This window comes from Manacus candei, unplaced genomic scaffold, assembly GCF_025592945.1.
Source record: "Manacus candei isolate 608988 ecotype Guabito, Panama unplaced genomic scaffold, ASM2559294v1 h1tg000002l, whole genome shotgun sequence".
Taxonomy (NCBI): Eukaryota; Metazoa; Chordata; class Aves; order Passeriformes; family Pipridae; genus Manacus; species Manacus candei.
This window is the reverse complement of record NW_026138050.1, coordinates 2,416,669-2,437,477: the sequence shown is the minus strand read 5'-3', so window position 1 is coordinate 2,437,477 and position 20,809 is coordinate 2,416,669. Positions and strand designations below refer to the sequence as shown.

Here is a 20,809-nt window from a genome sequence, read left to right as displayed (position 1 = left end):
CGAGCACAAGGTGGTGGTTTGGAGGGGACACTGAGGCAGGGATGGTGATGGCAGCTTTACTCACAGCTCTGGGGGACAGAGTCACCGGAGCCCCGGCGCTGGCTCTCACCTTGGGGAAAGGCGGCCCAAGCTGGGAGTTTTTGACATCCCTGGGATGTGCTGAGCATTGCCTGTGATCTGCCCCCACCGTGTCCCGCTCCCAGTGCACCCCATACTCCTTTATGGAAAGCCCCAAGGTGTCACCAGCTGGTGTTTCAGGCAAACCAGGGGTGAGGGCTGCCCCCTGCTTGGGTTGGGGGTCACCACATGAGAGAACCAGGATGATGCTCCCCGTCATCACAGGGATCACCCGTGCTCGTCCCCGTGCTCCTGGGAGGGCGGGTGTGGACTGGGGAGCCAGGCAGCCCATCCATATTTATGCCTGACGTTAATTTCCATCCATTTCAATATTTTATGAGCATAACAATAAAAAAAAAAGAAAGGGTTCAGTGCTCGTTGAGCCATAGAAATAATTGGGTGTTGATGGCCCTGGCATGGTGCCACGTGTGTCCTGGGAGTTGCTGGTGCTGCCCATGCCTGAGAAATTGCCACAACAGTGCAGGAACCTGGATGGCCCCATGTGTATGGGGATGGACAGTGCCTGCCCTGGGGCTCTGTGACCTCTGGCTGTGACCCTGGGTCCTGGTGGGGCTCTGGAGGTCCCCCCAGGGCAACTGTCACTGGATTTAATGTGGTGGTAGATCCAACTGGTGCTGAGCCAGGTAAGAGCAGCAGGAGGTGAGGGGATGCTGCTGGGATGGATCTCGCTGATGGAGAGAGATGGTGTTGAGGCTGATGAGATAATAAGGTGCAGAGGTGGATTTCCACACAGGGTGTGCTCCCTGTTTCTCCACCCCGTCCCCTGCAAAGGTCTGGGCACCATGGCCATGGTGAAGGGTCAATATCTGCCGCAGTGGGAGCGGGTGAGAGGGGGTGCAGGGCTGGCCCCTGCCCTGTGAGGGGTCTCAACATGTCACTGCTTCTATCCCCCAGATTCTGTGGCCTGTGTGGACCCCGAGGAGTGCACCCGTGTCTGCGGGGCCGCCGTGGGCTGTTCCAACATCGCCTACCCCAAGCTGGTGGTGGAGCTGATGCCCAGCGGTAGGTGGGTGGGAGGGGGTCACCCCATCTCCACTGGGCTCTGCTGCACCCTGGGGCTGCTGCCATGGCTTGGATGTTGGGGGCGACCCCATGGATGTTCTGGGTGGGTTTGTGCATGGGACAGCCCACAAAGCCCTCCAAGGGCGGCTCCAAAAGTGAGGTCAGGGGATGTGGGTGACCCTGTGGGTGACAGCAGGGTCTCAGCATCCTGTGGTGCAGCTGGGGGTTCCCAAACCCCATCCTTGCCCCAGGGGAGACCCCAGAGCGTGCCTGCAGAGGGTTAGGCATTATCCTGGGGTTGTCCCATGCCATCTCTCCCGGTTCAGCCGCTCCCTGACACTTCCTCTCCTCCCCAGGGCTGCGGGGTCTGATGATCGCGGTGATGATGGCAGCACTCATGTCATCCCTGACCTCCATATTCAACAGCAGCAGCACCCTCTTCACCATGGACATCTGGAGGAAGCTGCGGCCGGGGGCTGGTGACCGGGAGCTGCTCCTCGTGGGCAGGTAGTGACCGGGGGTTTCGGGGAGACTGGTGGGGCCAGTCCAGCCTGAAAAATGCCTGTGCTCAGCCTGGTTTATGCACGGAAAACAAGCCCTTGTGTTATTTTATGTATGAAAGCCCTGGAAAGGCAGACGGTTTGGCCGGTGTGAAGCCTCTCCCCGCCGCCTCCAGCCCCTTCCCCCCGGGAAGCCGCTCCCGGGGCTGAGGTCGCACACGCAGCACACGGGGGAACTTGGCTGCGTGGCGAAGGGCAGCGCTGCCCACACATGCCCCGGCTGCTCCCGTGGGACGGCGGGTGCCCGCGGGCAGCCCGGGAACCCGCCCGCGGTGCCGCGCTCGGGGCGGCGGAGTCAGCGCTGCGGAATGCCCGGCACGGTGCCACGGGGCCGGGAGCGTCCTCGGCGCGGGGCAGACAATAACAGGGAGGGAATCTGGGTCAGGGCTTTGGCTGGGCTGTGCTGGGGCTGCGGGGAGGGCTGGCTGGTCCAGCGGCTGCAGGAGCAGCTGTTTCTGGGCATCCTCCACCTCCGGAGGGTGGGAAGGGGATGGGCGGTGATGCTGGGGAACGGTGGTCTCGCGTGCTCCCTCGTGGGAAGAGGGGCTCTTGCTTCAGGGCCTGCCTCGCCACTCCCTGGCGCTGGCTTCGCTGCCGGTGACAAGGGTGTGACAACGCAGGACAGCTTTCCCGAGGATGGATAATGAGTGTTTGCAAAGGGCTTTGCCCGCCCGGGGCGGGAGTCGCTGCTGCGGCGGATCCCGGCGCTTCATTAGCGTGTCGGGTGATTAGTGCGAGCAGGACGCTGCGCATCGCGGGGATAGAGCCAACGATAAGCGCTTTGGAGAGGGGAAAAAGCTGTTTAAGTTGCAAGTTTGATGTTTTCCTACCTGCCAGCATAGACAGAGACAGGCAGCTTGGGGTTATTCCTCAGAAGCTGCCAGGGGAGGCCAATCGCCCTCCCAGACCCAGCGGGGTGGGGATGCCCCATCCAGGGATCGTGGAATCACAGAATGGTTTGGGTTGGAAGGGTCCTTGGAGATCACATCTCGTTCCAACCCCCTCCCAGCACAGGGAGGAAAGGGCTTTGATTGTAGGATCAGAAAGAGCTCCCAGTTTCTGGACTTGGGCGTTTGAGCTCCTGCTGGGCCGCGGTGCCTGGCTGGAAATCCCCGCTGCTGTTTGATGTGTGCTCCATGCCCAGGCGGTGGCGTGGTGGTTGGAACACCCGATCCTTCCCAAATTCCCCCAGTGCCCTGCAGCAGGCTGGGCCGGCTGCTGCTCTCTGTTCCCTGCCCAGACACCCACCTCGGGCTGTGTGTGGAGCAGGGCACGGACACTTGGCACTCCCAGCTCCTGCCACACTCAGAACTCGTGTGTTTTTCCACGGTCCTTTAGCATCACGACTGGGTTGGACAGGGCTTGGAGCAACCTGGTCTAGTGGGAAGCGTCCCTGACTGTGGTAGGGGCTGGAATGAGAAGGTCCCTTTAAGGTCCCTTCCCAGCCAAACCGTTCCATCATTCTCTGATTTTCTCCTCTGTGGCTCACAAACATTCTGAACAGAGGGATTTCTCCCACCCCGTGGGTCAGGGTGTGTATTTTACGCTCAGGCTGGTTCCCTTTTCCCCAGCACCTGGCAGCAGTGGGGGCTCTGGCTAGAGCTGCTTTCATGGCTTATTTTTTCTCTTATTTTTTCCTACTTCTGCTTTTCGAGATGAGCAGATGGAGATGTAGGAAATTCTGTGAAGCTGTAAATAAGCCAGGCTGAGCTATAAATATGGCAGCTTTTGGGATGGGTCCTGCCCATTTTGGGCTTGGGCCCAAAATCTGGGGTCTGGCCAACCCCTCGTGCTTCGGAGGAGGGTGATGCTGTGGGGTGTGGCTGGGATTTGGGCGAGGATGAGGTCAGGGTGATGTTGGGGACTAACACACCCCTCTGTCAGAGCCTGGCCAGGGCAGCTGGGCACGGGGCAGCTCAGCCCAGGTCCCCAGTTCTCAGCTGAGTGCCTTGACTGGACATGGGGATGCTGAGAGCAAGTTTGGCCAGAGCACCCAACACCTGCAGCTGGTGGCTTTTCATAGTGAAAGTGCCCTTTGCCTGGTGTTTCCCCATGGGGGGGTCCAGTTTAGCAGTCCCCTGGGGCTGGGCAGGGGCCTGGGGAGTGCTCACCTGCCCAGAATGGAACCAGCACAGGCATAATTAGCACCCTCTGTGGCCCTGAGGATGTCACCCAGCAGCGAGTGTCCTCCTGCTGACCCACCTGCATCTCCTGCACTGGCACTGGGACCCTGATTTTGGGGACCCCCATTGCCACGGTGATGCTGCAGGTGCCAAGAAGTGCAGGTGGGACAGGAACATCACCTGCACCACCTCCCTGCCACTCACAGGGTGGTCACAGTGGTGCTGGTGGGCCTCAGCGTGGTCTGGATCCCCATCCTGCAGAGCTCCAGTGGTGGCCAGCTCTACGTCTACATCCAGGCTGTCACCAGCTACCTGGCTCCTCCTGTCACTGCTGTCTTTGTCCTGGCTGTCTTCTGGCCCCGAGCTAACGAGCAGGTACATGGCTGGGGTGGCCCTGGGGACAGCTTGGGGACATGGGTGGTACCAACACCCCCGTCTGCCCTGCTCCCAGGAACCCAGCAGGGCCTGGGGGGTTGTGGGGCGGAAGGAGGAGGAAGGGAGGGGGCAATGCTGGAGGGGCTGGTGAGAGGAACCGAGCCTGGCTGGTGTTCCCCTGGGAGCTGGTGGGTGTCTGGTGTGAAAAAGAGGAGGAGGAGGTGGCAGGTGCTGCCATGCATGGCCACCAAGTGTGGCATGGCCAATGGGGGTGGCAGGGGACATCCCCTGCAGAGGGGGGCCAGGGCTCAGCCGTGCCCCAACATGCAGGGGCCACTGGACCTTCTCCCAGGGCTGGCTGGAAGGAGCAGCTCCCAGGGGGTTTGTCCCTGCTGTGGGGTGACCATCCTGCTCCAGCCACCCCCCCATGGACCTTGGCTTTGCAGGGAGCTTTCTGGGGCCTAATGGCAGGGCTGGTGCTGGGACTGGCCAGGCTGGGGCTGGAGCTGGCACACCCCACACCCCGCTGTGGGGTCCCCGACCAGCGGCCCTGGCTGCTCACTGACATCCACTACCTGCACTTTGCTGTGCTCCTGGCCACTGCCACAGCTGCTGTCGTGGTGGGGGGCAGCCTGCTGACCCCCCCACCACCCCCAGCCCAGGTGAGTGGGGCACCCAGACCCCTCACCCTCTCCCCCCACCAGATCTCCTTGGATGGAGACATCAGTGTCACCCTGTGCACCCTGAGCTCAGCCAGGGGGTCCCCACAGGGGTCTGGCCTGGGGGTGTTTTCTCAGTAAATCTCACCCTGGTTTCCAGCTGAAGGATCTCACCTGGTGGACCCTCTCAAGGGAGCCCCCCCGGCCCCCTGTGTGTGGCACATCCCAGGGACCCCCCGATGGTGAGTGTGTCCTTGGGGGTGTCTGGCAGGGGAGGCACAGCAAGATGGCACAGATATCTCCTGCCAGGAGGTGGCTGGTCACCAGGGCTGTCTGTCCCCCACACTCACTGTATTTCTGTGCCAGGTTCCTGCTCATCCAACCCAGACATCCAGCAGCCATCCAAGGCCGTGGGACCCCCAGCTGTGGCCCTCAAGGACACCACAGAACCTCCACTCTGGGCCCGTGTCTGTGGCATCAATGCTGTTGTCCTGATGTGTGTCAATATTTTCTGTTATGCCTATTTTGCCTAGTGCCCAGCCAGCCCCTGGAGAGGGGAAAAGCTGCTGGGAGCGGGGGGAAATGGGGATTTGGGTGATAGCTTTTATTTGTCACACTTGGGACACGTGATGTTTAAATCCACTGGTGCAGTGAGCTGGGCATCCTCAGCACTGTGGACCCTGAGTGCATCCCAGGGGGTGTGAGGTGTGGGGGGCACTTGTGAGGGCAGCAAGTCCCTGGGAGGGGTTTGGGACAGGGATTTGGGTGGGAAAATGGGGGCTTCACTGGGAACAAATCCACAACAAAGCAGCGGGGGCATGAATTCAGGACAGGACCACTGTGGCAGTGGTGGGAAAGGAGCAGTCACACTCGTGGGTGTCACCCGAACTCATTTTACTAGCTCTAAATAAAAAAAAAAATACCATAAAGCCACAATTTGCAGCTATGAACAGCACCCACAGGACTGAATCCCCCTGGATCAGCCTCCCCTGGCACCTGGAGTCCTGGCATCCCTCCATAGGGTCACGGAGCCCAGCTGCATCCTGGCTGCCTGCAGCCCTCCCTGGAGGTGGGTTCTTCGCTTACAGGGCCCGGAGAGGAGCCAAGGTTTGGGGGGCACTTGCTCTCCCCCTCTGTTGCTGTCATCCCACTGGACTGTGGCTCTGGAAAAGTTTTCATGGCGGTGGGGATGAAGGGACACACAGCCCGTGTGTGGGCACGAAGCGGCTCCGGTGGGTGGGGGCAGTGGGGCGGGTCCTGCCGCGCCCGCGGGGCCGGCAGGGAGTCACTTGCGGAGGGGGTGGACGTAATTCCGAGGGAAGAAGCCGACCCGGCCGTAGATCTTCCCCTGCCACCAGTTGGGGTCAGGGCAGTCCAGGACCTCGATGATGTCCCCGCGGAGGAAGGGCAGCTGGGAGCCCTCGTGGGCTGGGAAGTCGAACTGGGCTTGCACGAATCGGGGTCTGCCCACCTGGAGGGAAGTTGAGGGCAGGGGTTAGCGGGGGGAGAGGGGTCCCCATCCACCAGCCCCTCCGCACCACGTTGCTCTGTTTGGGTCCCCAGAGTGACAGGGACATTGTGCCACTGTGGGACAAGGACCAGCCCTGGGAGGGCTTGGGGTGCCTATTTTGAGGGGAGAAAGGGAAGCTAGGAAAATCCTGCCATGGGAAGAATGGAATGCTGGGGATGGCCCTGAGTGCAGGGAAGAGCCTGGAGTGCAGGGGAGCACCCTGGGGTGCTGGGGAACATCCTGGGATGCAGCCACAGCCTGGGGCTCAGGGCAGGGCCAGGGATGCAGAGCAGCACCTTGGGGTGCAGGGAAACACCCTGGGGTGCAGGACACAGCCTGGGGTGCAGAGGAGCAGCGTGGGATGCAGGGAAGAGCCCGGGGTGCAGGGGAGCACCCCAGAGCCCAGGAAACTCCCTGCTGCTGGGAGAGCCAAGATGGGTGCTCAGGGGACCCCTTCCCTTTGGAGGCAGCTGGCACTCCTATCCTTCCCAGGTCCTTCCCAGGCCCTTCTGGGTGCTGGAGCCTCTCCCATCCCAGTTCCCAAGGTCCAGTTGTGCTGCCTCCACAGCCACTGCCCCAGGGCTTGGCTTTGCTGGAGTTTGCCCCAGGCTGGCTGTGCCCTGTCCTGGGCTGGTCAGGCTCTGCCACCCGCCCCAGGCAGCATCCCTGGCCCAAGAGATGGTGGCAAGTGCCTGGGGTGACCTGCCTTGCCCTGCTCTGTTCTGCCCTGCTGAGCTCCTCTAGGGGCTTTTCCTCCCTGCAGTGCTGCTGCACCCTCTCCTGCTCCACCCTGGAGAGCCAAGGGCCAGGTGTCCCAAGGATGTCCCTGTCCCCCCTCTGTGGGAACACTGAGGCTCGAGGGGGCTCACACAGGGGTTTGGGAGCAGCTGTGCCATCACCCCACACCCCAGCTCTGCATGTCCCCATGGCCCCTTCCATGGCTGTACCTCCTGGCTCTGCTCCTCGTCCCGGAGGAAGATCTGCTGCTCTTTGGCGATCGTGGTCATCCTGTAGAAATCCACCAGCTCGTTGAGGGAATTGAACTTTTCCTCCCAGAGGAAATACTTGCCATTCCTCTCCCTGAGCACCTTGAAGTGCTGGACATGCTTCCCGTAGCTGTGGAAGGAGGATGGATGTTATCCTGGCCTTGGGACGCTGGCAGCACCCAGACGCTCTTCTGGCAAGGTAGGAAAACCTGGAGGTGCTGAGGAGGTTGGAAGGAGCCCAGGGGTCTCATTATACCCATCCTGCCATAGTGGGGATGACTGGGGTCACTCCTAGTCCTGCAACAAGGGCTCACAGCTGAGACCTGCTACAACTCATCCCACAGGCAGCTGAAGCTCAGTCCCGGCCCTGGCACAGCGGGATGCCCGTGGGCTCAGGGAGGGCAGTGTGCCAGCCATGTGCAGGGCAGGTGGCTTTGTCCAGGGCCACATCTGAGGAACATGTGGTGAGAGCTGCAGGTCTCAGCTCAGCACGTACAGGGGAGGAGGTTGAAAATGTTGGGATTGGGCTCCCAGCTTCCCTGCACTCCTGGGGACCCCCAAGCCGCAGGAGGACGGGACAGGCCAGGATTTCCCTCACAGCCCCCCATGCTGGCACCCCTTGGAGTGTACCTGGGGGTGCCAGGTTGGGGTGTCTGCACTGCAGGGACCTGCCTCTGCCAGAGCCCCAGGCAGGGGCAGGACCTGCCACGCTGGTGACGCACAGCAGAGCACGGCTCCCTTTCATTATGGGCAAGAACCTCCCGAAACGTTTCATTAGGGATTAGCAGTGTGAGAAAGTGCCTGGCTGGCCTGGGGCCGGCTCCTGCTCCCCCAGCTGGGGCAGGGAAGGGGCAGCGATGGGATGAGATGCCCGGAGATAGGCTCTGCCCTGGCTGCCGATGCCAAAGGCATCGGGATGCTGCAGCCCTTCATCCCTAGGGATGATCCCGGCAGCTCGTTCCCGCAGGCCGTGTCCCCTGGGCTGTGCTTGCAGGTTGTCCCCAGCTCCATCCTCACCCACAGGGCTGTGTTTAGGGGTGCCCCTGGGAGGGACCCCGGGCGAGGCAGCGGTGCAGGCAGCAGGAAGCAGCGGGACTGGAGGAGGAGCGCGGGGATATGGCGGGAGGAAGGAGAGGAAGGAAAGGAAAGCCCCGTGCGAGGCTGTGCCTGGATGTGCCGGGACATGGCTCCGCAGCCCCCAACCCCTTCGAGGTGGGGGGGACAGGCAGGGTGCTCGCCCCTTCCCCAGCACTGTCACAGGGACCCCACGCAAGGGTGGCCTGATGCCTCAGTCCCCAAAGCGGGGGCTGCAGGGACCCCCATCCTGCCACGTGTCCCAGGGCCACTCACTTGACGGAGATGGAGAATTCCCCCGGGGTGCTCTCGCTGTCGCGGATCAGGAAGGCTCCCACGTGATTGCGTTTGAGGAGCTGCTTCTCTGCCAGCTGCCGGGAGATCCTGCCCGCGTACCACCTGGGAGGGACACCGGGCTGAGCCACACGGGCAGCCCTGGACTCCCGGGGACACCCCAGTGCCACGTCCCCACCCTGCAGGATGGAGGCAGCGAGAGCCCCGCTGCCGGCAGGAGAGGGGTCTCCATAGGGCTCCACACAGGGCTGGGAGCCCCCCCCAGCAGTCACTCCCTTCCCTCCCCCTCCCGATTTATTGTGGGGTGAGGCACCACAGGGTGCTGTGGGTGCAGAGGTGTTCCCACATGCAGGGTGAGCACAGCATCGCTGACAGCCGCGACCGCATCCTGTCACCTGCCCGCTCACATCACTCCCTCGTCCCCCACTTTGCTGCCTGTCCCCTCCTTCGTGTCCCTTGGCCCCTTCCAGGTGTAGAGCAGAAAACCCTCCATGCCAGGATAAAAGCCTCCATGCCAGGATAAAACCCTCCTGCCTGCTTTGGTGGCAGCTGCCAAAAGGAGGTGGAGGAGCAGAGTCCCCATCTCCCATCCCTCCCAAGGCCGTGTCCGGGCATTTCAGACCCTCAGGCTGTGGAGACCCTCTGCTACCTGTCCCATGAATGATCAGCCACAGACTTCAGCCCAGAGTCAACCCTCCAGGTGCTGCATGGAAGAGGCTGCACCTCAGCCACCCCGAAGCTGGAGAGGCAGCGGGATGTGCCCCAGGCTGCCTCGAGCCCACACGTTTGCTCTGGCATTGAAATGTGATTTACCGAGGGCTAATGATACATAAAACACAGGTTAAATCAGGGATGGATTACAGTGGGCTTTAATAACACGGTAATAGGATTGTGTCTAATGCAGTTGTAATCCCGTAACGCTTTGTTGTTCCCCAATTATCATTTATTTAGTGGCAGCTCGGTGCGAGGGTTGGATTTTGGTGTGTTGGGGGTACGTGGGTGTTCCTCTGCCTCCTGTCCCCTGGGGCTGTGGTGGCAATGGCAGACTGATTGAGCAGTCAGACCCCATCTCTGTGACTCAGCTTCCCCAAGTGTGGGACTACCCTGGCTCGTGGCAGACCTTTGGGAATTGGGATGCACCGTTGGAATCGCTGCCTGGGTGGTGGCACGTGCTTGAGCCCCCCTTCCCCACACGGTGGTTTGGCACTTACGGGTGTGGCTTGACCTTGATGTAGTTTTTGGGGACAAAGCCCTCGCAGCCAAACAGCTCAGCCTTGTACCAGTTCTGGTCATCTTCCATGTTGAGGATCTAAGGTGAGAGAGGAACAGGGAGGCATCAGCCTGGCTGCTGCTCCCCTGGGACAGGGGCCGAGTGGGACCCCCATTGCTGCCCCAGACCCCACATCACCCACCAAAACCTGGGGAAAGGGGGCTCTGCCAACAGTGACACGGTCTGGGGGGGTTTGGGGGCACCTGGATGCTCCTCCCAGCCCTCCTTGGCTTGCCATGGATGCCAACAGCTGGGAGGTGCCCGTCATTGTCCCAAACCCCTGATGAGGGAAGAGGGTGAAATCTGTCCCTGGAGTAGCCGGGACATCAGCCAGGCCTCACGTCCCCCCAGGATGGTGGCAGTGGGTGCCCCATGGGAGGAAGTGCCCCAGTGAGAGCAGGGTGCTGACACTTACTTGTGTGTGACCCCATTTTCCAGCGTCCCATGCAGGGGCCCGGGGGTGGCACAGCTGTGCAAACAGGATCTGAAACCCCGGGTCACGGTCTGGGGCCACGGGGAAAACACGCCAGGGACGGGCACGGGGGGTTTGGGGCCCTGGGTTACAGCCAGGCTGTGCCCTCACCCCTCCTGGGGGTGGCTGCACCCATGAGGGGCTACAGGGTGCTGGGGGACCAGGAGGAGTTGCCAGCATTGCAGCATCAGCCCCATGGACAGAACAGCAGGGGAGGGTGTGGGTGCTCTTACCCTGTCACAGGGCTGCAGCCCCCTGGGGATATTCTGAGCCCCCCTGATGCTTTTTGGGATTCCCAGGGGGCTTTTAAGAGCCTGTCCTGATGCCAGTGCCTGGGTGGGTGTTTGGGCACATGCTCCCAGCTGCTGGATCCCTGCAGCCCCCAGTGCCTCAGTGGGGCAGGAAAAATGCGTTCCAGCCCTGGGGGGCTGCTGCAGAGCACAGCTGGTGGCACCAATGGCCAGGGGGGCCACATGCCATGTCCCAGCTGGGCATGTCCCTCTCTGGAGATGTGCTTGTTGGCACAGACAAGCGGTACCCACTGCTGGGAATGCTGCTCTGCACCCCAAAATCCTCAAGGTTGGCTCCTTATACCCCACAGAGGGCCCCAAAGAGGTAACAAAGCCAGGGGCAGTGAAAGCACCGGTGTCACCCCGTGCCCTGTGCCCACCCTGTCCCCCAAAAGCAACAGCATCCAACCCCCCCTGTGGCTGGTGACCCCCTGCCCTCGGTACCTTCAGGGTGTCCCCTTTCTGGAAGGGCAGCTCGTCCTTCTCCGTCGTCTGGAAGCTGTAGAGAGCCACTGACTCCATGGCTGTCACCAGGGGGTCTGGAGGGGTGCCAGGGGGCTGCCTGGGGCTCAGCACCCCACGGGGCTCTGGGCTCTGGGTCGAGCACACGGCGCGGCAGTGCCGGCGGGCAGGAAACCGCGCTGATGTCACGGCACTGCCAGAGCACCACGCGGGCACAGCTGCCCAGATGTGCTCAGAGGGGTGGGGAGCTGTGCCAGCCCCCCTGGGTGCCAGGGGACAAAGGGATCTCCCAGGGGATCCGGGTACATCCCCTCTGCGGTGGGTGGTGGGCAGCAGTGGGGATTTGGATGGAAACAGGACGGTGATGGGCTGGACACGGGTTGAGGATGTTGGGAAGTGTGTTTGGAGGGCACGGGCAGGCTGGCAGTGCTGGGGAGAGAGTCTCTGATTTCTTGTGAAGGCTGAGCTGCCAAAAGGTGGCTTGGTGGGAATGGTTGTTGCAGAAGAAAAAAATCCCATGGGGTGGGAATGGCGGAGGCGGAGGGCGGTGGGCGGATGCACACACCTGGATTCTTTGGAATTCAGATCGAACACTCCGTGTCCCAGCTCCGAACAGTCAGATCTCAGCACAACTGTCATTAGCTTTTTGGGTTGTGTCCCTTTGGTGGGTTGGTTTTTCCCAGCTCTCTTTTGCAGGGCTAGGGAATGAAAATCCCTTTTGGACTGGAACGACTTCCTGCAGCTCTCGTGGGAGTCAGGCACTGAGCGTGCAGGGCTCGCCCGCCGGGTATCGTTCCCAGCGGGAAGGTCTCCGATGCTGTGCAGCCTTCCTGTGTGTGGGCTGGGGCACGAAGAGTGTGGAAAATCCGCCAGACACTGGCTTGCTTTGCTGTGAGGAATTAAAGCAGGGACAGCTGCAGCTCAGGCCCTGCCCATGGATTTGGGCACTTTCCAGCGAGGAGCAGGATGCCGCTGCCATCTGCCCAGGGTGGGATGAGCCGTGGCGCTTGCAGGGCCACTGTGGGGACACGGGCTCGGTGATTCACCTCCTCCAAACCTTAATCCCAATTCCTGACTGCATCCAAAAAGCAAACCCCATATAAGACCCCACTGAGGCCGTTTTCAGGCTCTCACGCCCATGGGAAGAGGAGAGGGATGTGTAGGGTGGCCCTGGGTGTCCCCACACCCAGCGAGGTCCCTGTCCCCAATGGTTATCCCTGGGATCTGCTGGTCCCAGGGGAAGCAGAGACACTGGGAAGGCCTGGAAGGTCAGGGAGGCCGTGGGAAGAGGCTCCATGTAAGCTTGCCTGTCACATGGAGGACTGGACTCGGTGGATCCCCATGTCCCAGAGAGACCCAGGGGATGGGAATGCAGCAGGAAGAGACCCAGGGGATGGGAATGCTGCAGGAAGACAGCTCTCTAGAGCTTCCCCTACCCCTTGGCAGCCTTGACGAGGATGGAGCTGGATGTTCCCTGGGGAAACCAGCCCAGCAGAGCCACTGTTTCAACCCTGCTGTGACCAAGGGCCTGATCCTGTCCCTGTGTCCATCAGCCCAAACTGGATGATAGGAAGTCCATTCCAGGGTGGAGGAATGGAATTCCATTTCCCTGGTAAGGAATAATAGGGCAGTGGGGGGGATGACTGGGCACTGAGAGGGTTGGTGTGGGAGAAACCTGCAGCCGAGGGAGAGGGTTTTTGGGGTGACAATCTCCATGCTGTAGGTAGACACTGGGAGCAGTCTGGGGGCTCAGCTTCCTGGGACTGGGAGCAGAGAGGCTTGGGGGGCACCCCGGGGTGTCCAGGCTGGAGCCGTGGGTGTGGGGCACAGGACAGTGGGGTCACAGAGGGGTCCCCAGGCCTTGGCACAGTGCTTGATTCAGGACCGCAGCAGGATGGGATCCTGCCAGCAGATGGCAGCAGATCCCAGAGGGACACTGGGGACACTGGGGACACTGGGGACAGGCCACCTGCCCCTCCGCTCCTGCTCTAAAGGAAGCAGGCAGGTCTGTCAGGTCTGTCCTGCCACCTTCCACATCACAGCCCCTCCCCGACCCCCTTCCCTCGCTCCATCCTTCCTGCTGCCCCAGCTGTGGTCCCTGTGCTGGGTCCATGTCCCTTCTGCTCACTGGTGTCCCAGTCGTGGCTCGCTGTCCCCGGCTGCTGCCTGAGCACACGTGGTCACTGTGGGGGTGACAGCAGCCCCCTGACCTCAGGAGTGATGCCAGAGCAGTCTGTAGCCCCTTTTCTGGGTTGGGAGCAAAACACTCCCATGTCCAGCTGGTTTCTGGGTTTCTTATCCCAACTCGCTGCCAGGGAGCAGGACAGGATTCCCTGATGCCAGGAGGGGAGCAGTGCCCAGTGAGGTGTTTGGTACCTGTGCAGCATCTGCTGCCTCCAGGGAACCCCTCTAGGGAACCCCTTATCCTGGTACTGCAAAACATGAGATGCCTGTCACATCCTGTTGTCCAGCTGTGTCATTCCCTGGCAAAACCCTTGTGCCTGCTCCAAATCTGCCCCATGCCATGCTCACCCGCCTTCAGGAGAAGCCTGGATCCTGGAGATGCCTGGCCATGAGGCTGCGCTGCTGAGCCCTGCAGGCTCCAACTGGGAGCCAACGTTTGGCTAACCATGGGCCTGGGGTACGGGGGCATCTGTGCCCCCATCCCTGTGCCCTGTGTATCCCCCGTGTTCAGAGGGACCCAGGAGGTGCCACGTGGTTGTCACTGGTCGGGTGTCAAAGCCTGCAGCCTGGAGCAAGGTGCTGAGCATCAGCCCAGCCTGCAAGAGATGCCAAGGGATCCCAGGGAGCTGCAGTGGATCACCTGAGGGCACGAAGCAGTGGGTGGGAGCCCACCTTGCCCTGGGTTTAACCACCAGCCCATGTAGCCTCTCCCTCCATGCAGGGGAATTCCATGACCTTGGGGACAGGCAGTAGAAGGTGCTGAGGGCTCTGGCATTGTCCTTTCCCAGCTCTATGGCTGCTCTGGGCACTGGGAACTGCCTGGAGCTCCTGCTGACTCCCAGGTTGCCCAATCTGCCCAGCCCCTGTTTCATCAACATCCTGTGTTTACCTGGCTGAAAAATCCCCACTCGAGAGGGAGGAAGAGGAGGGAGGGGAGCCTCTTCCCCTTCCGCCGGGGGCCTGGGGAGCTTTGTTGTGGAGCCACCCCGGGCTCCCCCAGCTCCTCTCTGGCCAGTGCCCCTGTGCTCCGTGCTGTGCCATGGCTCTTGGTGCTGTCTGGGGAGGATGGGAGAGCAGGGGGTGTCTCCAGCCTGGCTTTGCCTCCCGAGGGGCTGTGAGCTGGGGCTGGATGGTGCAGGGCTGGGCAAGGTGAGCTGCCTCCTTCCGCAGCCCCTGGAGTGCACGGGAGGCTTTGCTCCTGGGAGTGAGCAGGAAGAGGGACAGGTCCTGCCCCATCCCACAGCAGTGTGACAGGGGTTGGGAATGCAGCACAGCCTGGATTTAAGCTCTTGCCTGGATGCTGGATGTGGATAAACCCAGGCACGCAGGTCAGCAGAGGTGTCACTCGTGTTGCTGTCTGTGCCTGGCGATGGGATCAGCCCTTGGGATGGGGATCCGGATGTCTGTCGAGGGCGATCCGGATGTCCCTCGAGGAAGTGGGTGCCCCACTGAGGCCCCCACTGAGGAGAGGAAGCAACATCCTGGGTTAGAAAATGCCACGTCAGTGCCTGTAAACAGCATTTCAGAGTCAGCACTTTCCCCCTGGAGCAGAGGTCACGTCGGTAACTCCAGATCTTCTGCGGAACCCTATTTCTCTGCAAAGCCCAGCCCACACCAAGGAACTTGTGTCACCATTTATGCCCTGGTGTAACTGAGTAGAGAGGATCAGAGCCCTCTGAAACTCTCATCATCCCAGAGGATCTGTAGAAAAACATTCACAGGAGGGGCAGCCAGCAGACCCAAGGCCAGTTGGCCACGCTTGGCCCAGTGTGGCCGTGAGAGGCCCCTTGAGGTGCTGGTGGCCTCCAGATATGGAGCTACATCTCCTTGGGGTCAACATGGGTGTTTGGGGCTGGTATTAGGGGTTTTGGGCTGGTAAATCAGAGCAGGTCTCGCTTGCTTGTGGTACAGGTGGGATGGAAAGCAGGACTGTGCTCTCCAGGGGGAGGCCCGAGGGCAGGAGGCTGGTGATGGGAACTCACTTTCAGCACTTGGGCCTGAGGATGGATCTGGAAAAGGACTGGAAGTCATGAACTCTCAGGTGTGGAATTCAACCTCAAACTTGCTGTAAAGGGTCACTGAGAGGGCAGCTCATCCCAAACAGCCTCCTTAAGAGGGTTGCAGCCTTGGAGGGCGGCTGGGATCAGCCTCCTGGTAAAGGGCCAAACACTGTTTAGGTGAGGAGGGAAAGCCCAGACAGAGCAACCTTTGGGGAACAAACATTGGGTGCTTCCTGAGGGGCTCCTAGAGCTCAGTTTTGGACTGATGGACATGAGCAGTGCTGGTACCTGGCTCTTGGGACAGGTGATGCCTCTGTTTTGGTCCAGGGCATGACTGGGAGGGGAACCCATCAGGGACCAGGATCAGGTTACAGAAGTGCAAACAATTAATGAGTTAATCACCAGGACCAGCATCAGCTGTAGCACATTGGCCTCCCTGGACCCTATAAAAAGGAGATGGAGGCCACAGCTGTGCTTGGGCTGGTGAGCTGAAGGTGTTCTGGCAATGTCTTGAAGATGCTTCTGGGATCCTGCTGCTCCCTGAGATGGTTCCCCTTGGCAGCCTGGCACACCCAGAGTAGAAGGTGGGTTGTTCCTCTGTACAGTGTTCTTCCTCCAGCTGGCCTTGGTTTCCCTGTGTGTGACCTGGAGAAGATGGAGCTGTTCAGGTCTGCCTGGATGGGTACTCGGTGTTCAGCTGGCAGGAGCTCTTGTGTGCTCCATGTCTAGTCCTTGGCTCTGTCCTGGGATCTTGCTGTGGTCCCTGACACACCTGTGGGTAACTCTGGGGCCTGCTGGGTGCCCTTGTATAGGTCAGGCTCTGCTTAAAGCTGTGTGAGGAATGTTTTCTGCTGAATCCTGCTCTTGGAATGTCTGATGGAGGTTTCTGGGGGCAGCAACTGCTGTAATGTCTGGTGTCCAATATTCATTGTTGGTGTTGGGCTGCCTGTGCAGGTTATGGGGAAGGCAAGGTCCCCAGACCAAAATTTCCTGGATGGACTGGTGTTACAGCATGGATGGGAGTGGGGAATTCTCTGCTCTCTCTTGTGGGTCCTCAGAAGCCATTCCCAGACAGCTGAGGCTGGAACCCACTGTGCTTCATGCTGTGAGCACAGCATGGAGGTGGAGAGGGTCACATCTTTGCATGGGGGAGAAATTAGAAGGGTCCCTTTAACTGGAAGTTCCAAAGAGAGCAGGCAGGGAGGCGTGGGATTTGGGTGTGGAGGCTGTTTGCTGTCTGTGTTTGCCATGGGGGAAGGCTCCTCACCCTCAGCATGGGGTGGCAGGAGTAACCACCCATGGGCAGGGGAGCTCCGAGGCTCCCACGGGGCTTGTTTTAGGGGAACTGTGGATTTGGTCACATCCAGACACAGCCTGGTGCCTGAACAGATTCTGAGAAGCTCCCCCTCAACAACAGCATCTGTTATTTTTCTAGGATTTAGGAAGAAAAACCCAGCCGAGGAGGCTGTGCCGCGTGCGTAGGTGAGGGGACCGCGCTGTCACCGCCGTGACTCACTGGGGAGGGCTGTGATTCCTGGGAACAAAAAAAAAAATGCAGGGGGAAATTGTGAATGATTGCTGGCAGAGGGTGCCGAGCTCTCCACCAGGGAAGTAGTCAAATTTCGGTTCCTCCTTAGGGCTGGCTTGTTAACAAAGAAGTTATTAATAACCAATTAAGCCAGAGCTCACGTCATGCCTTCCTCTGGCAGTGTGGCAAGAGCAGCCACAGTTCCTCCTTTGGCACTGTACCCCACCCTGCTGCTCTGGGGGGAGATTTGGGCAGGTGTCCCTTCGTGGTGGGGGGGACATGCCCAGGTGACACTTCCCAGGGCTGCGGGGGACCACCAGCACAGAGGCAACTTGGGGTTTGGCCACTGTGCGTTTGGATGAGCTGCTGGTGTTTGGGCAGGAATTTGGGCAGTGCCAGAGCAGGTGGTGCCGGCCCTGGGGACAGCCCAGGGCTGAGGGCCAATGGCCAGAGGGAGGAGACTCCTTTGCTGGCCACTTCCTAAGGCTGAGGATGTGTGTGATGCCACATCCCGGCCACGCTGGCGATGCGCCGGGCGGTGGGAGGAGGCGGGCAGGGCCTGGAGCGGGGCCCACCGGGATAATGCTCCGAGTGCCGGATGCACTGTGAGACCCCAGAGAATCCGGGCACTGTGCTCCTCCTGAAACTGCCTATTCAGGGCAGAGATGGGCAAGACAAGAGGGAGGAAGCGGAGGGAAGATGGAGCACTGAAGCCCTCTGTGTCTGGATGCAGGTGCAGCTGTGGATTCCCAGGATGCTCCACACTGCCCTTTCCTGCGGGGAAACTCAGGAGTGCCCCCAGCTCTGCTTTCACTCTGATTTATTCCTGTTGCCAGTGTCTGGTGCAGCCTTTTTTTCCCCTCTAGAGCCGGGCCCTGGGGAGGCAGGTCTGTGTGGATTCCCTGAAGTCTGACACAGGGTTGGGCTGTTCCTCATCACCGTGACCTCGCTCCCCTCCTCAGTTGACTATCTGCAGGAAATGTTTAGTAATTAAGTAGCTGTGAAGACTCTGCCCAACCTGTCATCTGCGGAGTCTGGAATGAGCAAACAGCCTGAAAGGTTACATGGAAGAATCCACACGTGTGGCCTTGCCTGTCCCAACCCACACTGTGCTGCTGCATCCGCTGCCCTTTGGAAAACCAAGCTGAATAAAGCTGCCACTCTTGTGCCACTTTCCCTGAGTGGTGCTTCTTTTGCCTGTGCAAAGCAAGAGGAAAGAGTGAGTGCAGATTTTTTTTTGAGAGGCCACAATAAAACTGATGGATTCCTGCCTGGGGCTGTGTTGGGTTGTGATTTCTGACACAGCAGCTGTGGAAACCCAGGGTAATTTCACTGAAGCCTCTCTGGATACCTGTCTGTGTAAATGAGCCCAGGATGTGGCCTGTGTTAAAGGAACACTGCCCAGGGGTTTGCTCTGAGATGTGTGTTCTTGCTTTCTGCTCTCTTAGCAAAAGCACTCCTAGGAGGCAATTCTTCATCTTAAATGGAAAGCCAAGGCACTGCTTTCTCTCGAAATATTCCTGTAGAGCTGGAAACAGCATTTGTTTCAATGGAAGAGTTTGAGATCCCCAGGAAAATGGGGACCTGGGCCATCTCCCTGTGAGGCTGATGGCAAAGGAACAGTGTGGCTCCAGCAGGGCTCGTGGGTTGAGTGATGTAAGGCACTAACATTAGCACAGGTAATAAAAACCCTTCCCATGTAGGTGTGTGCATGGTACACACACGCAGAGATGCACTTGCAACAGCGAGCAAAGCACTTAGCAGAATGTTACATATCTGTGTTTATACACAGTGTTCCTTTCAGCAAGCATCTGAAATGCAGATTTGCCATCTTCCTTCCTCCCTCCCCTCTCTTTCTCTCTCAGGCTGAAAGAGGAACTGGGTTTGGGGAATTTGCTGGGCAGCTGTGGCTGGTTGATGGTCACTGCAGGCTGAGCTCCTCTGCAGCTTGTGGAGCTGCTGATGAGGTGGCAGCAGGACGTGTTATGTCTACTTGTCATATTAATGTTACATGATGGTGTCCTGCTGCACTGGAGAAGTATTTGGGAGGGGAGTCCCCAGTGCATCACTGATGCCCTGCTGGTCATCCCTGCTGCAGAAACTGGGATTTCAATGTCATTTCATGGCATGAAGGGGTGTTCAGGGGAGGCTTAGGTTTGATATTAGGAAAGGGTTCTTCCCCCAGAGGGTGGTTGGCACTGAACAGGCTCCCCAGGGCAGTGGGCACAGCCCCAAGGCTGCCAGAGCTCCAGGAGTGTTTGGACAATGCTCTCAGGGACAGGGGGGATGGTTGGGGTGTCCTGTGCAGGGCCAGGAGCTGGACTGGATGGTCCTTGTGGGTCCCTTCCAACTCAGGACACTCCATGACTCAGCCTCTGGTATTGCCTGGCAGCAGAGAGTTGGAGGCACCACAGGGCACTGGATGCCTTGCAAGGGCTCAGATGAATAATTAGGACAAGAGTTTGATTGTGGGAAAGCTCCGGTTCCAAGTGGATCGGGCTGTGTGCAGGAAAGCAGGGCTGGCACTGATGTGGAGGATGAGGTGGCTGGAGGAGCTCAGGGAACCTGTGGAGTAACAGGAACAGGCTGGACTGAGCACACTGAGCAAAAAGGACTGGAGTTGCTTCTGGGAGACCCTCAAAAATACCTTGGGAAAGGGTTACAGCCCCTCTCCAGTGTGGGCACCTGTGTCTTCTCCCTCTGGAGACCAGGAGAACAGCTCAGGTTCTACATCCCAAGCTGATACCTGCTTGCTGCTCCCTCAGCTGGGATCAGGAATGCAGCCTCCAGTGGTTTGCAGCTGTGCTGTTCTTGGCTCCCCAGGGCAGAGACAGCTACTGGTTCAGTAAATTATTTTAGCATATGTTTAAATCTACCTGTGTAGGATGGGTTCTGAGCACCCCCGGGTGCTGAGGGCTTAGGAAAGGTGCCACCTGCCTACAAGGCTCAGTGGAGGCTTTAGCCTTGAGGGTGGAGAACATGCCAGGGAATGGAGAGTCTAGGGAGAGGCATACAGGGATGGGGCTTTTGGGAGAAACCCAGGCCAGCCTGTTTGGGAGAGCTGTTTGAGAGAAAAACAGCATGTGGGTGTGCTGCACTCGGCCTCTGCTCTCCAGGATGATAAACATAAAGGTTTGGAGCTGGGAGCCAACGTGTGGGAAGATTAGAGCATCCATCCTGCTTAAAAACAAAGGTGTCCAGTCCAGAAACTGAACACCAGTAGTGGTTTATAGTGAATTTTGGAGGTTATTGGGAGGACATAGTTGGAGGGGGACTTGTCACAAGGGCAGGTAGTGATAGGGGATAAGGAGGAATGGCCCTAAGCTGAAGGGGGGTGGAGTTAGGTTAGACTGGGAAGAAACTCCCTAATATAAGGGTGTAGAGGCACTGGCACAGGCTGCCCAGAGAGGCTGTAGACTCACCATCCCAGGGATGTGTTCCAGACCAGGCTGGATGGGGCTCTGAGTAGCCTGGTCTAGTGGAAAGTGTCCCTGCCTATGGCAGGGGGTTGGAGCTGGATGATATTTAAGGTCCTTTCCAACCCAAACCATCCTGTGATTTTATGATAAGTATTGAAAGTAGGTGAGCAGACAGAATTCCTTGTTGTGTTCTCCTAGGATGCAGCAACACAGGGCTTGGACACCTCCCTAACCAGAGCTGTGTCTGCAAGATGCATCTTGAAAGAGGCACTCATTGAGTGACAGCATCTCCAGTTTCCTGCCTCCCCCCAGGCTCTGATCTCAGAGCAAAACAAGAGGTCCTGCCCTGCCTGGAGGGAAAACACTGGAGTGTCACGTTTCTTTCTCAAGTGCAGGCTGGAAAAGCTGATGCAGACACACTTTGAAACACGGCTGTAATGAAGAGCAAGGCACACAGGCTGTT

The 20,809-nt window shown here is 59.4% G+C and overlaps 3 protein-coding genes across 10 annotated transcripts in view; 1 reads left to right on the top strand and 2 right to left on the bottom strand.

Moving 5' to 3' along the window:
* SLC5A10 (solute carrier family 5 member 10) overlaps positions 1 to 5,576 on the top strand; it is a 39,772-nt gene extending 34,196 nt beyond the window's left edge. For 2 of the 5 annotated variants that reach the window (XM_051778104.1, XM_051778122.1), the window contains exons 10-15: positions 1,033 to 1,140; positions 1,497 to 1,647; positions 4,030 to 4,198; positions 4,645 to 4,860; positions 5,018 to 5,099; positions 5,224 to 5,570. In XM_051778104.1, coding sequence (XP_051634064.1) covers positions 1,033 to 1,140; positions 1,497 to 1,647; positions 4,030 to 4,198; positions 4,645 to 4,860; positions 5,018 to 5,099; positions 5,224 to 5,390 — 893 coding nt within the window. In that variant the 3' untranslated portion in view covers positions 5,391 to 5,570. Of the gene's footprint in view, positions 1 to 1,032; positions 1,141 to 1,496; positions 1,648 to 4,029; positions 4,199 to 4,644; positions 4,861 to 5,017; positions 5,100 to 5,223 lie in introns of all 5 variants that reach the window. The other 3 variants (XM_051778113.1, XM_051778095.1, XM_051778132.1) reach the window with 3 other exon arrangements.
* The window catches only part of SHMT1 (serine hydroxymethyltransferase 1), a 147,212-nt gene that overhangs the window by 66,528 nt on the left and 59,875 nt on the right, over positions 1 to 20,809 (bottom strand). The gene's annotated exons all lie outside the window — the stretch shown is intronic.
* Positions 5,740 to 11,363, bottom strand: GRAP (GRB2 related adaptor protein). Of its 4 annotated transcripts, XM_051778915.1 has the most exons (5): positions 11,198 to 11,363; positions 9,933 to 10,030; positions 8,704 to 8,826; positions 7,315 to 7,483; positions 5,740 to 6,328 (listed from the first exon to the last, which is right to left on the bottom strand). In XM_051778915.1, exons 1-5 carry the CDS (start codon positions 11,273 to 11,275, stop codon positions 6,143 to 6,145), a joined length of 654 nt encoding a protein of 217 aa, XP_051634875.1. In that variant the 5' UTR covers positions 11,276 to 11,363; the 3' UTR covers positions 5,740 to 6,142. The 4 variants fall into 4 exon arrangements, with proteins under 4 accessions (XP_051634875.1, XP_051634872.1, XP_051634873.1 ...); XM_051778913.1 differs by lacking the exon at positions 5,740 to 6,328 and having other exon boundaries at positions 6,881 to 7,483; XM_051778912.1 differs by lacking the exon at positions 11,198 to 11,363 and having other exon boundaries at positions 8,704 to 10,433.

Excerpts from the sequence above, each read along its gene's own strand:
- GRAP (XM_051778909.1), bottom strand. The coding sequence starts at position 9,311 with ATGGGAGATGGGGACTCTGCTCCTCCACCTCCTTTTGGCAGCTGCCAC. Across the intron at positions 7,484-8,703 it reads GAATTCTCCATCTCCGTCAA|CTACGGGAAGCATGTCCAGC; the intron begins GTGAGTGGCCCT and ends CTCCTTCCACAG.